The sequence below is a fragment of the Lissotriton helveticus genome, chromosome 5_1 (assembly GCF_964261635.1).
Source record: "Lissotriton helveticus chromosome 5_1, aLisHel1.1, whole genome shotgun sequence".
Lineage (NCBI taxonomy): Eukaryota > Metazoa > Chordata > Amphibia > Caudata > Salamandridae > Lissotriton > Lissotriton helveticus.
The window spans coordinates 68796472-68813203 of NC_136065.1; the positions used below are offsets into that span (position 1 = coordinate 68796472).

General features: G+C 52.4%; 1 protein-coding gene across 1 annotated transcript in view; it reads right to left on the bottom strand.

The window, feature by feature from the left end:
- Positions 1-243: 243 nt before the first annotated feature.
- Positions 244-16732, bottom strand: part of LOC144752385 (uncharacterized) — a 75740-nt gene continuing 59251 nt past the window's right edge. The window contains exon 5 of the mRNA XM_078640319.1: positions 244-321. Coding sequence (XP_078496445.1) covers positions 244-321 — 78 coding nt within the window. The remainder of the gene's footprint in view (positions 322-16732) is intronic.

The window sequence follows — 16732 nt, forward strand, 5'->3', positions numbered from 1 at the left end:
CTCTAACCATTGAGCCACACTTCTCCACGGTCACCCCCAGGCCCCAGCTCTTCAAAGATGGGACATGCTTTCAAGGCGGCCTCCTGTGCCCCCGAGCGCTGCTGCACCGCACGCACCTGTCACGCGGAGCGGGAGTAAGTTATCTGTCAGATACTGTCCCATTAACCCCTCTGTCACTGCGGCCAGGACCTGGCTTTCTCCATGACTAGTACACACAGCCCGCCTGCAGCGGAGTAATTCATTTCAATCGTCACGGCGCACTTCTATTAAAGTGGCCTTGTCAGGGCGGGGCGTGAACGGATCACTCTCTAATCCTCTAATCTGATTTAAGCAAGAGGAGCAAATCCAGGATTAAGAAGCGGTGTTTAAATCCGAGTATAAAGGAGCGCGTGGAACCGTCCCTGGCCACGAAGAGCCCTCCGGGCGCGTCTGCTGGAGGTGGACCGTACCGGGTAATTCTAAAGCATTCACAGTATAGTTCGCACCTCACCCATTTGCACCTAGGCGCTTTGCTTTCCCCACCACGGGGCTGCTATGAAAACATGCCAAAGCATCCTTGTGACAACCACCTCTGGTGTCACCCTACTCAGCACTTCATATAGCACTCAACGCCACCTCTGGTGTCACCCTACTCAGCACTTCATATAGCACTCAACACCACCTCTGGTGTCACCCTACTCTGCACTTCATATAGCACTCAACGCCACCTCTTGCGTCACCCTACTCTGCACTTCATACAGCACTCAACGCCACCTCTCGCGTCACCCTACTCTGCACTTCATATAACACTCAACGCCACCTCTGGTGTCACTCTACTCAGCACTTCATATAGCACTCAACGCCACCTCTGGTGTCACCCTACTCGGCACTTCATATAGCACTCAACACCACCTCTGGTGTCACCCTACTCTGCACTTCATATAGCACTCAACGCCACCTCTGGTGTCACTCTACTCTGCACTTCATATAGCACTCAACGCCACCTCTGGTGTCACCCTACTCGGCACTTCATATAGCACTCAACACCACCTCTGGTGTCACCCTACTCTGCACTTCATATAGCACTCAACGCCACCTCTGGTGTCACTCTACTCTGCACTTCATATAGCACTCAACGCCACCTCTGGTGTCACCCTACTCGGCACTTCATATAGCACTCAACGCCACCTCTGGTGTCACTCTACTCTGCACTTCATATAGCACTCAACGCCACCTCTCGCGTCACCCTACTCGGCACTTCATATAGCACTCAACGCCACCTCTGGTGTCACTCTACTCTGCACTTCATATAGCACTCAACGCCACCTCTGGTGTCACCCTACTCGGCACTTCATATAGCACTCAACGCCACCTCTGGTGTCACTCTACTCTGCACTTCATATAGCACTCAACGCCACCTCTGGTGTCACCCTACTCGGCACTTCATATAGCACTCAACGCCAACTCTGCTGTCACCCTACTCGGCACTTCATATAGCACTCAACGCCACCTCTGGTGTCACTCTACTCTGCACTTCATATAGCACTCAACGCCACCTCTCGCGTCACCCTACTCGGCACTTCATATAACACTCAACGCCACCTCTCGCGTCACCCTACTCTGCACTTCATATAGCACTCAACACCACCTCTCGCGTCACCCTACTCTGCACTTCATATAGCACTCAACGCCACCTCTGGTGTCACCCTACTCGGCACTTCATATAACACTCAACGCCACCTCTCGCGTCACCCTACTCTGCACTTCATATAGCACTCAACGCCACCTCTGGTGTCACCCTACTCAGCACTTCATATAGCACTCAACGCCACCTCTGGTGTCACCCTACTCGGCACTTCATATAACACTCAACGCCACCTCTCGCGTCACCCTACTCTGCACTTCATATAACACTCAACGCCACCTCTGGTGTCACCCTACTCTGCACTTCATATAGCACTCAACACCACCTCTGGTGTCACCCTACTCTGCACTTCATATAGCACTCAACACCACCTCTGGTGTCACCCTACTCTGCACTTCATATAGCACTCAACGCCACCTCTGGTGTCACCCTACTCGGCACTTCATATAGCACTCAACACCACCTCTGGTGTCACCCTACTCTGCACTTCATATAGCACTCAACGCCACCTCTGGTGTCACCCTACTCGGCACTTCATATAACACTCAACGCCACCTCTCGCGTCACCCTACTCTGCACTTCGTATAGCACTCAACACCACCTCTCGTGTCACCCTACTCTGCACTTCATATAACACTCAACGCCACCTCTGGTGTCACCCTACTCGGCACTTCATATAGCACTCAACACCACCTCTGGTGTCACCCTACTCAGCACTTCATATAGCACTCAACACCACCTCTGGTGTCACCCTACTCTGCACTTCATATAGCACTCAACGCCACCTCTGGTGTCACCCTACTCTGCACTTCATATAGCACTCAACGCCACCTCTGGTGTCACCCTACTCGGCACTTCATATAACACTCAACGCCACCTCTCGCGTCACCCTACTCTGCACTTCATATAACACTCAACGCCACCTCTTGCGTCACCCTACTCTGCACTTCATATAACACTCAACGCCACCTCTCGCGTCACCCTACTCTGCACTTCATATAACACTCAACGCCACCTCTCGCGTCACCCTACTCTGCACTTCATATAGCACTCAACACCACCTCTGGTGTCACCCTACTCGGCACTTCATATAGCACTCAACGCCACCTCTGGTGTCACCCTACTCGGCACTTCATATAGCACTCAACGCCACCTCTGGTGTCACCCTACTCGGCACTTCATATAGCACTCAACACCACCTCTGGTGTCACCCTACTCTGCACTTCATATAGCACTCAACGCCACCTCTGGTGTCACCCTACTCGGCACTTCATATAACACTCAACGCCACCTCTCGCGTCACCCTACTCTGCACTTCATATAGCACTCAACGCCACCTCTGGTGTCACCCTACTCTGCACTTCATATAGCACTCAACGCCACCTCTCGTGTCACTCTACTCTGTACTTCATATAGCACTCAACGCCACCTCTGGTGTCACCCTACTCTGCACTTCATATAGCACTCAACGCCACCTCTGGTGTCACCCTACTCTGCACTTCATATAGCACTCAACGCCACCTCTCGTGTCACTCTACTCTGTACTTCATATAGCACTCAACGCCACCTCTGGTGTCACCCTACTCGGCACTTCATATAGCACTCAACGCCACCTCTCGCGTCACCCTACTCTGCACTTCATATAGCACTCAACGCCACCTCTGGTGTCACCCTACTCTGCACTTCATATAGCACTCAACGCCACCTCTCGCGTCACCCTACTCTGCACTTCATATAACACTCAACGCCACCTCTCGCGTCACCCTACTCTGCACTTCATATAGCACTCAACGCCACCTCTCGCGTCACCCTACTCTGCACTTCATATAGCACTCAACGCCACCTCTGGTGTCACCCTACTCGGCACTTCATATAGCACTCAACGCCACCTCTGGTGTCACCCTACTCGGCACTTCATATAACACTCAACGCCACCTCTGGTGTCACCCTACTCTGCACTTCATATAGCACTCAACGCCACCTCTCGCGTCACCCTACTCTGCACTTCATATAACACTCAACGCCACCTCTCGTGTCACCCTACTCTGCACTTCATATAGCACTCAACGCCACCTCTCGCGTCACCCTACTCTGCACTTCATATAACACTCAACGCCACCTCTGGTGTCACTCTACTCAGCACTTCATATAGCACTCAACGCCACCTCTCGCGTCACCCTACTCTGCACTTCATATAACACTCAACGCCACCTCTGGTGTCACTCTACTCAGCACTTCATATAGCACTCAACGCCACCTCTGGTGTCACCCTACTCGGCACTTCATATAGCACTCAACACCACCTCTGGTGTCACCCTACTCTGCACTTCATATAGCACTCAACGCCACCTCTGGTGTCACCCTACTCTGCACTTCATATAGCACTCAACGCCACCTCTGGTGTCACCCTACTCTGCACTTCATATAGCACTCAACGCCACCTCTGGTGTCACCCTACTCGGCACTTCATATAACACTCAACGCCACCTCTCGCGTCACCCTACTCTGCACTTCATATAGCACTCAAAACCACCTCTCGCGTCACCCTACTCTGCACTTCATATAGCACTCAACGCCACCTCTGGTGTCACCCTACTCGGCACTTCATATAACACTCAACGCCACCTCTCGCGTCACCCTACTCTGCACTTCATATAGCACTCAACACCACCTCTCGTGTCACCCTACTCTGCACTTCATATAACACTCAACGCCACCTCTGGTGTCACCCTACTCGGCACTTCATATAGCACTCAACACCACCTCTGGTGTCACCCTACTCAGCACTTCATATAGCACTCAACACCACCTCTGGTGTCACCCTACTCTGCACTTCATATAGCACTCAACGCCACCTCTGGTGTCACCCTACTCTGCACTTCATATAGCACTCAACGCCACCTCTGGTGTCACCCTACTCGGCACTTCATATAACACTCAACGCCACCTCTCGCGTCACCCTACTCTGCACTTCATATAACACTCAACGCCACCTCTGGTGTCACCCTACTCGGCACTTCATATAGCACTCAACGCCACCTCTGGTGTCACCCTACTCGGCACTTCATATAACACTCAACGCCACCTCTCGCGTCACCCTACTCTGCACTTCATATAACACTCAACGCCACCTCTGGTGTCACCCTACTCGGCACTTCATATAACACTCAACGCCACCTCTCGCGTCACCCTACTCTGCACTTCATATAACACTCAACGCCACCTCTTGCGTCACCCTACTCTGCACTTCATATAACACTCAACGCCACCTCTCGCGTCACCCTACTCGGCACTTCATATAACACTCAACGCCACCTCTCGTGTCACCCTACTCTGCACTTCATATAACACTCAACGCCACCTCTTGCGTCACCCTACTCTGCACTTCATATAGCACTCAACGCCACCTCTGGTGTCACCCTACTCTGCACTTCATATAGCACTCAACACCACCTCTGGTGTCACCCTACTCAGCACTTCATATAGCACTCAACGCCACCTCTGGTGTCACCCTACTCGGCACTTCATATAGCACTCAACACCACCTCTGGTGTCACCCTACTCTGCACTTCATATAGCACTCAACGCCACCTCTGGTGTCACCCTACTCGGCACTTCATATAACACTCAACGCCACCTCTCGCGTCACCCTACTCTGCACTTCATATAGCACTCAACGCCACCTCTGGTGTCACCCTACTCTGCACTTCATATAGCACTCAACGCCACCTCTGGTGTCACCCTACTCGGCACTTCATATAACACTCAACGCCACCTCTCGCGTCACCCTACTCTGCACTTCATATAGCACTCAAAACCACCTCTCGCGTCACCCTACTCTGCACTTCATATAGCACTCAACGCCACCTCTGGTGTCACCCTACTCGGCACTTCATATAACACTCAACGCCACCTCTCGCGTCACCCTACTCTGCACTTCATATAGCACTCAAAACCACCTCTCGTGTCACCCTACTCTGCACTTCATATAACACTCAACGCCACCTCTGGTGTCACCCTACTCGGCACTTCATATAGCACTCAAAACCACCTCTCGTGTCACCCTACTCTGCACTTCATATAACACTCAACGCCACCTCTGGTGTCACCCTACTCTGCACTTCATATAGCACTCAAAACCACCTCTCGTGTCACCCTACTCTGCACTTCATATAACACTCAACGCCACCTCTGGTGTCACCCTACTCTGCACTTCATATAGCACTCAACACCACCTCTCGTGTCACCCTACTCTGCACTTCATATAACACTCAACGCCACCTCTGGTGTCACCCTACTCGGCACTTCATATAGCACTCAACACCACCTCTGGTGTCACCCTACTCAGCACTTCATATAGCACTCAACACCACCTCTGGTGTCACCCTACTCTGCACTTCATATAGCACTCAACGCCACCTCTGGTGTCACCCTACTCTGCACTTCATATAGCACTCAACGCCACCTCTGGTGTCACCCTACTCGGCACTTCATATAACACTCAACGCCACCTCTCGCGTCACCCTACTCTGCACTTCATATAACACTCAACGCCACCTCTCGCGTCACCCTACTCTGCACTTCATATAACACTCAACGCCACCTCTCGCGTCACCCTACTCTGCACTTCATATAACACTCAACGCCACCTCTCGCGTCACCCTACTCTGCACTTCATATAGCACTCAACGCCACCTCTGGTGTCACCCTACTCGGCACTTCATATAGCATTCAACGCCACCTCTGGTGTCACCCTACTCTGCACTTCATATAGCACTCAACGCCACCTCTGGTGTCACCCTACTCGGCACTTCATATAACACTCAACGCCACCTCTCGCGTCACCCTACTCTGCACTTCATATAGCACTCAACACCACCTCTCGTGTCACCCTACTCTGCACTTCATATAACACTCAACGCCACCTCTGGTGTCACCCTACTCGGCACTTCATATAGCACTCAACACCACCTCTGGTGTCACCCTACTCAGCACTTCATATAGCACTCAACACCACCTCTGGTGTCACCCTACTCTGCACTTCATATAGCACTCAACGCCACCTCTGGTGTCACCCTACTCTGCACTTCATATAGCACTCAACGCCACCTCTGGTGTCACCCTACTCGGCACTTCATATAACACTCAACGCCACCTCTCGCGTCACCCTACTCTGCACTTCATATAACACTCAACGCCACCTCTGGTGTCACCCTACTCTGCACTTCATATAGCACTCAACACCACCTCTGGTGTCACCCTACTCAGCACTTCATATAGCACTCAACGCCACCTCTGGTGTCACCCTACTCGGCACTTCATATAGCACTCAACACCACCTCTGGTGTCACCCTACTCTGCACTTCATATAGCACTCAACGCCACCTCTGGTGTCACCCTACTCGGCACTTCATATAACACTCAACGCCACCTCTCGCGTCACCCTACTCTGCACTTCATATAGCACTCAACACCACCTCTCGTGTCACCCTACTCTGCACTTCATATAACACTCAACGCCACCTCTGGTGTCACCCTACTCGGCACTTCATATAGCACTCAACACCACCTCTGGTGTCACCCTACTCAGCACTTCATATAGCACTCAACACCACCTCTGGTGTCACCCTACTCTGCACTTCATATAGCACTCAACGCCACCTCTGGTGTCACCCTACTCTGCACTTCATATAGCACTCAACGCCACCTCTGGTGTCACCCTACTCGGCACTTCATATAACACTCAGCGCCACCTCTGGTGTCACCCTACTCTGCACTTCATATAGCACTCAACGCCACCTCTGGTGTCACCCTACTCTGCACTTCATATAGCACTCAACGCCACCTCTGGTGTCACCCTACTCGGCACTTCATATAACACTCAACGCCACCTCTGGTGTCACCCTACTCTGCACTTCATATAGCACTCAACACCACCTCTGGTGTCACCCTACTCTGCACTTCATATAGCACTCAACGCCACCTCTGGTGTCACCCTACTCGGCACTTCATATAACACTCAACGCCACCTCTGGTGTCACCCTACTCTGCACTTCATATAGCACTCAACACCACCTCTCGTGTCACCCTACTCTGCACTTCATATAACACTCAACGCCACCTCTGGTGTCACCCTACTCGGCACTTCATATAGCACTCAACGCCACCTCTGGTGTCACCCTACTCGGCACTTCATATAACACTCAACGCCACCTCTGGTGTCACCCTACTCTGCACTTCAAATAGCACTCAACGCCACCTCTCGTGTCACCCTACTCTGCACTTCATATAGCACTCAACGCCACCTCTGGTGTCACCCTACTCGGCACTTCATATAACACTCAACGCCACCTCTGGTGTCACCCTACTCTGCACTTCATATAGCACTCAACACCACCTCTCGTGTCACCCTACTCTGCACTTCATATAACACTCAACGCCACCTCTGGTGTCACCCTACTCGGCACTTCATATAGCACTCAACGCCACCTCTGGTGTCACCCTACTCGGCACTTCATATAACACTCAACGCCACCTCTGGTGTCACCCTACTCTGCACTTCAAATAGCACTCAACGCCACCTCTCGTGTCACCCTACTCTGCACTTCATATAGCACTCAACGCAACCTCTGGTGTCACCCTACTTGGCACTTCATATAACACTCAACGCCACCTCTCGCGTCACCCTACTCTGCACTTCAAATAGCACTCAACGCCACCTCTCGTGTCACCCTACTCTGCACTTCATATAGCACTCAACGCCACCTCTGGTGTCACCCTACTCGGCACTTCATATAGCACTCAACGCCACCTCTGGTGTCACCCTACTCGGCACTTCATATAACACTCAACGCCACCTCTGGTGTCACCCTACTCTGCACTTCATATAGCACTCAACGCCACCTCTGGTGTCACCCTACTCGGCACTTCATATAACACTCAACGCCACCTCTGGTGTCACCCTACTCTGCACTTCATATAGCACTCAACGCCACCTCTGGTGTCACCCTACTCTGCACTTCATATAACACTCAATGCCACCTCTGGTGTCACCCTACTCGGCACTTCATATAACACTCAACGCCACCTCTGGTGTCACCCTACTCTGCACTTCATATAGCACTCAACGCCACCTCTCGCGTCACCCTACTCTGCACTTCATACAGCACTCAACGCCACCTCTGGTGTCACCCTACTCTGCACTTCATATAGCACTCAACGCCACCTCTCGCGTCACCCTACTCTGCACTTCATACAGCACTCAACGCCACTTCTGGTGTCACCCTACTCTGCACTTCATATAGCACTCAACGCCACCTCTGGTGTCACCCTACTCTGCACTTCATATAGCACTCAACGCCACCTCTCGCGTCACCCTACTCTGCACTTCATATAGCACTCAACGCCACCTCTGGTGTCACCCTACTCTGCACTTCATATAACACTCAACGCCACCTCTCGCGTCACCCTACTCTGCACTTCATATAGCACTCAACGCCACCTCTGGTGTCACCCTACTCTGCACTTCATATAGCACTCAACGCCACCTCTGGTGTCACCCTACTCGGCACTTCATATAGCACTCAACGCCATCTCTGGTGTCACCCTACTCGGCACTTCATATAACACTCAACGCCACCTCTCGCGTCACCCTACTCTGCACTTCATATAGCACTCAACGCCACCTCTGGTGTCACCCTACTCTGCACTTCATATAGCACTCAACGCCACCTCTGGTGTCACCCTACTCGGCACTTCATATAGCACTCAACGCCATCTCTGGTGTCACCCTACTCTGCACTTCATATAGCACTCAACGCCACCTCTGGTGTCACCCTACTCGGCACTTCATATAGCACTCAACGCCACCTCTCGCGTCACCCTACTCTGCACTTCATATAGCACTCAACGCCACCTCTGGTGTCACCCTACTCTGCACTTCATATAGCACTCAACGCCACCTCTCGCGTCACCCTACTCTGCACTTCATATAGCACTCAACGCCACCTCTGGTGTCACCCTACTCTGCACTTCATATAACACTCAACGCCACCTCTCGCGTCACCCTACTCTGCACTTCATATAGCACTCAACGCCACCTCTGGTGTCACCCTACTCTGCACTTCATATAACACTCAACGCCACCTCTCGCGTCACCCTACTCTGCACTTCATATAGCACTCAACGCCACCTCTGGTGTCACCCTACTCTGCACTTCATATAGCACTCAACGCCACCTCTGGTGTCACCCTACTCGGCACTTCATATAGCACTCAACGCCATCTCTGGTGTCACCCTACTCGGCACTTCATATAACACTCAACGCCACCTCTCGCGTCACCCTACTCTGCACTTCATATAGCACTCAACGCCACCTCTGGTGTCACCCTACTCTGCACTTCATATAGCACTCAACGCCACCTCTGGTGTCACCCTACTCGGCACTTCATATAGCACTCAACGCCATCTCTGGTGTCACCCTACTCTGCACTTCATATAGCACTCAACGCCACCTCTGGTGTCACCCTACTCGGCACTTCATATAGCACTCAACGCCACCTCTCGCGTCACCCTACTCTGCACTTCATATAGCACTCAACGCCACCTCTGGTGTCACCCTACTCTGCACTTCATATAGCACTCAACGCCACCTCTCGCGTCACCCTACTCTGCACTTCATATAGCACTCAACGCCACCTCTGGTGTCACCCTACTCTGCACTTCATATAACACTCAACGCCACCTCTCGCGTCACCCTACTCTGCACTTCATATAGCACTCAACGCCACCTCTGGTGTCACCCTACTCTGCACTTCATATAGCACTCAACGCCACCTCTGGTGTCACCCTACTCGGCACTTCATATAGCACTCAACGCCACCTCTCGCGTCACCCTACTCTGCACTTCATATAACACTCAATGCCACCTCTCGTGTCACCCTACTCGGCACTTCATATAACACTCAACGCCACCTCTCGCGTCACCCTACTCTGCACTTCATATAACACTCAACGCCACCTCTCGCGTCACCCTACTCTGCACTTCATATAGCACTCAACGCCACCTCTCGCGTCACCCTACTCTGCACTTCATATAACACTCAACGCCACCTCTCGTGTCACCCTACTCGGCACTTTATATAGCACTCAACGCCACCTCTCGCGTCACCCTACTCGGCACTTCATATAGCACTCAACGCCACCTCTCGTGTCACCCTACTCTGCACTTCATATAGCACTCAACGCCACCTCTGGTGTCACCCTACTCGGCACTTCATATAGCACTCAACGCCACCTCTGGTCTCACCCTACTCTGCACTTCATATAACACTCAACGCCACCTCTCGCGTCACCCTACTCTGCACTTCATATAGCACTCAACGCCACCTCTGGTGTCACCCTACTCTGCACTTCATATAGCACTCAACGCCACCTCTGGTGTCACCCTACTCGGCACTTCATATAGCACTCAACGCCACCTCTCGCGTCACCCTACTCTGCACTTCATATAACACTCAATGCCACCTCTCGTGTCACCCTACTCGGCACTTCATATAACACTCAACGCCACCTCTCGCGTCACCCTACTCTGCACTTCATATAACACTCAACGCCACCTCTCGCGTCACCCTACTCTGCACTTCATATAGCACTCAACGCCACCTCTCGCGTCACCCTACTCTGCACTTCATATAACACTCAACGCCACCTCTCGTGTCACCCTACTCGGCACTTTATATAGCACTCAACGCCACCTCTCCTGTCACCCTACTCTGCACTTCATATAACACTCAACGCCACCTCTGGCGTCACCCTACTCTGCACTTCATATAGCACTCAACGCCACCTCTCGCGTCACCCTACTCGGCACTTCATATAGCACTCAACGCCACCTCTGGTGTCACCCTACTCTGCACTTCATATAGCACTCAATGCCACCTCTCGTGTCACCCTACTCGGCACTTCATATAGCACTCAACACCACCTCTGGTGTCACCCTACTCTGCACTTCATATAGCACTCAACGCCACCTCTGGTGTCACTCTACTCTGCACTTCATATAGCACTCAACGCCACCTCTGGTGTCACCCTACTCGGCACTTCATATAACACTCAACGCCACCTCTCGCTTCACCCTACTCTGCACTTCATATAGCACTCAACACCACCTCTCGCGTCACCCTACTCTGCACTTCATATAGCACTCAACGCCACCTCTGGTGTCACCCTACTCGGCACTTCATATAACACTCAACGCCACCTCTCGCGTCACCCTACTCAGCACTTCATATAGCACTCAACGCCACCTCTGGTGTCACCCTACTCAGCACTTCATATAGCACTCAACGCCACCTCTGGTGTCACCCTACTCAGCACTTCATATAGCACTCAACGCCACCTCTGGTGTCACCCTACTCGGCACTTCATATAACACTCAACGCCACCTCTCGCGTCACCCTACTCTGCACTTCATATAACACTCAACGCCACCTCTGGTGTCACTCTACTCAGCACTTCATATAGCACTCAACGCCACCTCTGGTGTCACCCTACTCGGCACTTCATATAGCACTCAACACCACCTCTGGTGTCACCCTACTCTGCACTTCATATAGCACTCAACGCCACCTCTGGTGTCACCCTACTCGGCACTTCATATAACACTCAACGCCACCTCTCGCGTCACCCTACTCTGCACTTCATATAGCACTCAACACCACCTCTCGCGTCACCCTACTCTGCACTTCATATAGCACTCAACGCCACCTCTGGTGTCACCCTACTCGGCACTTCATATAACACTCAACGCCACCTCTCGCGTCACCCTACTCTGCACTTCATATAGCACTCAACACCACCTCTCGTGTCACCCTACTCTGCACTTCATATAACACTCAACGCCACCTCTGGTGTCACCCTACTCGGCACTTCATATAGCACTCAACACCACCTCTGGTGTCACCCTACTCAGCACTTCATATAGCACTCAACACCACCTCTGGTGTCACCCTACTCTGCACTTCATATAGCACTCAACGCCACCTCTGGTGTCACCCTACTCTGCACTTCATATAGCACTCAACGCCACCTCTGGTGTCACCCTACTCGGCACTTCATATAACACTCAACGCCACCTCTCGCGTCACCCTACTCTGCACTTCATATAACACTCAACGCCACCTCTTGCGTCACCCTACTCTGCACTTCATATAACACTCAACGCCACCTCTCGCGTCACCCTACTCTGCACTTCATATAACACTCAACGCCACCTCTGGTGTCACCCTACTCTGCACTTCATATAGCACTCAACACCACCTCTGGTGTCACCCTACTCAGCACTTCATATAGCACTCAACGCCACCTCTGGTGTCACCCTACTCGGCACTTCATATAGCACTCAACACCACCTCTGGTGTCACCCTACTCTGCACTTCATATAGCACTCAACGCCACCTCTGGTGTCACCCTACTCGGCACTTCATATAACACTCAACGCCACCTCTGGTGTCACCCTACTCTGCACTTCATATAGCACTCAACGCCACCTCTCGCGTCACCCTACTCTGCACTTCATACAGCACTCAACGCCACCTCTGGTGTCACCCTACTCTGCACTTCATATAGCACTCAACGCCACCTCTCGCGTCACCCTACTCTGCACTTCATACAGCACTCAACGCCACCTCTGGTGTCACCCTACTCTGCACTTCATATAGCACTCAACGCCACCTCTGGTGTCACCCTACTCTGCACTTCATATAGCACTCAACGCCACCTCTCGCGTCACCCTACTCTGCACTTCATATAGCACTCAACGCCACCTCTGGTGTCACCCTACTCTGCACTTCATATAACACTCAACGCCACCTCTCGCGTCACCCTACTCTGCACTTCATATAGCACTCAACGCCACCTCTGGTGTCACCCTACTCTGCACTTCATATAGCACTCAACGCCACCTCTGGTGTCACCCTACTCGGCACTTCATATAGCACTCAACGCCATCTCTGGTGTCACCCTACTCGGCACTTCATATAACACTCAACGCCACCTCTCGCGTCACCCTACTCTGCACTTCATATAGCACTCAACGCCACCTCTGGTGTCACCCTACTCTGCACTTCATATAGCACTCAACGCCACCTCTGGTGTCACCCTACTCGGCACTTCATATAGCACTCAACGCCATCTCTGGTGTCACCCTACTCTGCACTTCATATAGCACTCAACGCCACCTCTGGTGTCACCCTACTCGGCACTTCATATAGCACTCAACGCCACCTCTCGCGTCACCCTACTCTGCACTTCATATAGCACTCAACGCCACCTCTGGTGTCACCCTACTCTGCACTTCATATAGCACTCAACGCCACCTCTCGCGTCACCCTACTCTGCACTTCATATAGCACTCAACGCCACCTCTGGTGTCACCCTACTCTGCACTTCATATAACACTCAACGCCACCTCTCGCGTCACCCTACTCTGCACTTCATATAGCACTCAACGCCACCTCTGGTGTCACCCTACTCTGCACTTCATATAACACTCAACGCCACCTCTCGCGTCACCCTACTCTGCACTTCATATAGCACTCAACGCCACCTCTGGTGTCACCCTACTCTGCACTTCATATAGCACTCAACGCCACCTCTGGTGTCACCCTACTCGGCACTTCATATAGCACTCAACGCCATCTCTGGTGTCACCCTACTCGGCACTTCATATAACACTCAACGCCACCTCTCGCGTCACCCTACTCTGCACTTCATATAGCACTCAACGCCACCTCTGGTGTCACCCTACTCTGCACTTCATATAGCACTCAACGCCACCTCTGGTGTCACCCTACTCGGCACTTCATATAGCACTCAACGCCATCTCTGGTGTCACCCTACTCTGCACTTCATATAGCACTCAACGCCACCTCTGGTGTCACCCTACTCGGCACTTCATATAGCACTCAACGCCACCTCTCGCGTCACCCTACTCTGCACTTCATATAGCACTCAACGCCACCTCTGGTGTCACCCTACTCTGCACTTCATATAGCACTCAACGCCACCTCTCGCGTCACCCTACTCTGCACTTCATATAGCACTCAACGCCACCTCTGGTGTCACCCTACTCTGCACTTCATATAACACTCAACGCCACCTCTCGCGTCACCCTACTCTGCACTTCATATAGCACTCAACGCCACCTCTGGTGTCACCCTACTCTGCACTTCATATAGCACTCAACGCCACCTCTGGTGTCACCCTACTCGGCACTTCATATAGCACTCAACGCCACCTCTCGCGTCACCCTACTCTGCACTTCATATAACACTCAATGCCACCTCTCGTGTCACCCTACTCGGCACTTCATATAACACTCAACGCCACCTCTCGCGTCACCCTACTCTGCACTTCATATAACACTCAACGCCACCTCTCGCGTCACCCTACTCTGCACTTCATATAGCACTCAACGCCACCTCTGGTGTCACCCTACTCTGCACTTCATATAGCACTCAACGCCACCTCTCGCGTCACCCTACTCTGCACTTCATATAACACTCAACGCCACCTCTCGTGTCACCCTACTCGGCACTTTATATAGCACTCAACGCCACCTCTCGCGTCACCCTACTCGGCACTTCATATAGCACTCAACGCCACCTCTCGTGTCACCCTACTCTGCACTTCATATAGCACTCAACGCCACCTCTGGTGTCACCCTACTCGGCACTTCATATAGCACTCAACGCCACCTCTGGTCTCACCCTACTCTGCACTTCATATAACACTCAACGCCACCTCTCGCGTCACCCTACTCTGCACTTCATATAGCACTCAACGCCACCTCTGGTGTCACCCTACTCTGCACTTCATATAGCACTCAACGCCACCTCTGGTGTCACCCTACTCGGCACTTCATATAGCACTCAACGCCACCTCTCGCGTCACCCTACTCTGCACTTCATATAACACTCAATGCCACCTCTCGTGTCACCCTACTCGGCACTTCATATAACACTCAACGCCACCTCTCGCGTCACCCTACTCTGCACTTCATATAACACTCAACGCCACCTCTCGCGTCACCCTACTCTGCACTTCATATAGCACTCAACGCCACCTCTCGCGTCACCCTACTCTGCACTTCATATAACACTCAACGCCACCTCTCGTGTCACCCTACTCGGCACTTTATATAGCACTCAACGCCACCTCTCGTGTCACCCTACTCTGCACTTCATATAGCACTCAACGCCACCTCTGGCGTCACCCTACTCTGCACTTCATATAGCACTCAACGCCACCTCTCGCGTCACCCTACTCGGCACTTCATATAGCACTCAACGCCACCTCTGGTGTCACCCTACTCTGCACTTCATATAGCACTCAATGCCACCTCTCGTGTCACCCTACTCGGCACTTCATATAGCACTCAACACCACCTCTGGTGTCACCCTACTCTGCACTTCATATAGCACTCAACGCCACCTCTGGTGTCACTCTACTCTGCACTTCATATAGCACTCAACGCCACCTCTGGTGTCACCCTACTCGGCACTTCATATAACACTCAACGCCACCTCTCGCGTCACCCTACTCTGCACTTCATATAGCACTCAACACCACCTCTCGCGTCACCCTACTCTGCACTTCATATAGCACTCAACGCCACCTCTGGTGTCACCCTACTCGGCACTTCATATAACACTCAACGCCACCTCTCGCGTCACCCTACTCAGCACTTCATATAGCACTCAACGCCACCTCTGGTGTCACCCTACTCAGCACTTCATATAGCACTCAACGCCACCTCTGGTGTCACCCTACTCAGCACTTCATATAGCACTCAACGCCACCTCTGGTGTCACCCTACTCGGCACTTCATATAACACTCAACGCCACCTCTCGCGTCACCCTACTCTGCACTTCATATAACACTCAACGCCACCTCTGGTGTCACTCTACTCAGCACTTCATATAGCACTCAACGCCACCTCTGGTGTCACCCTACTCGGCACTTCATATAGCACTCAACACCACCTCTGGTGTCACCCTACTCTGCACTTCATATAGCACTCAACGCCACCTCTGGTGTCACCCTAC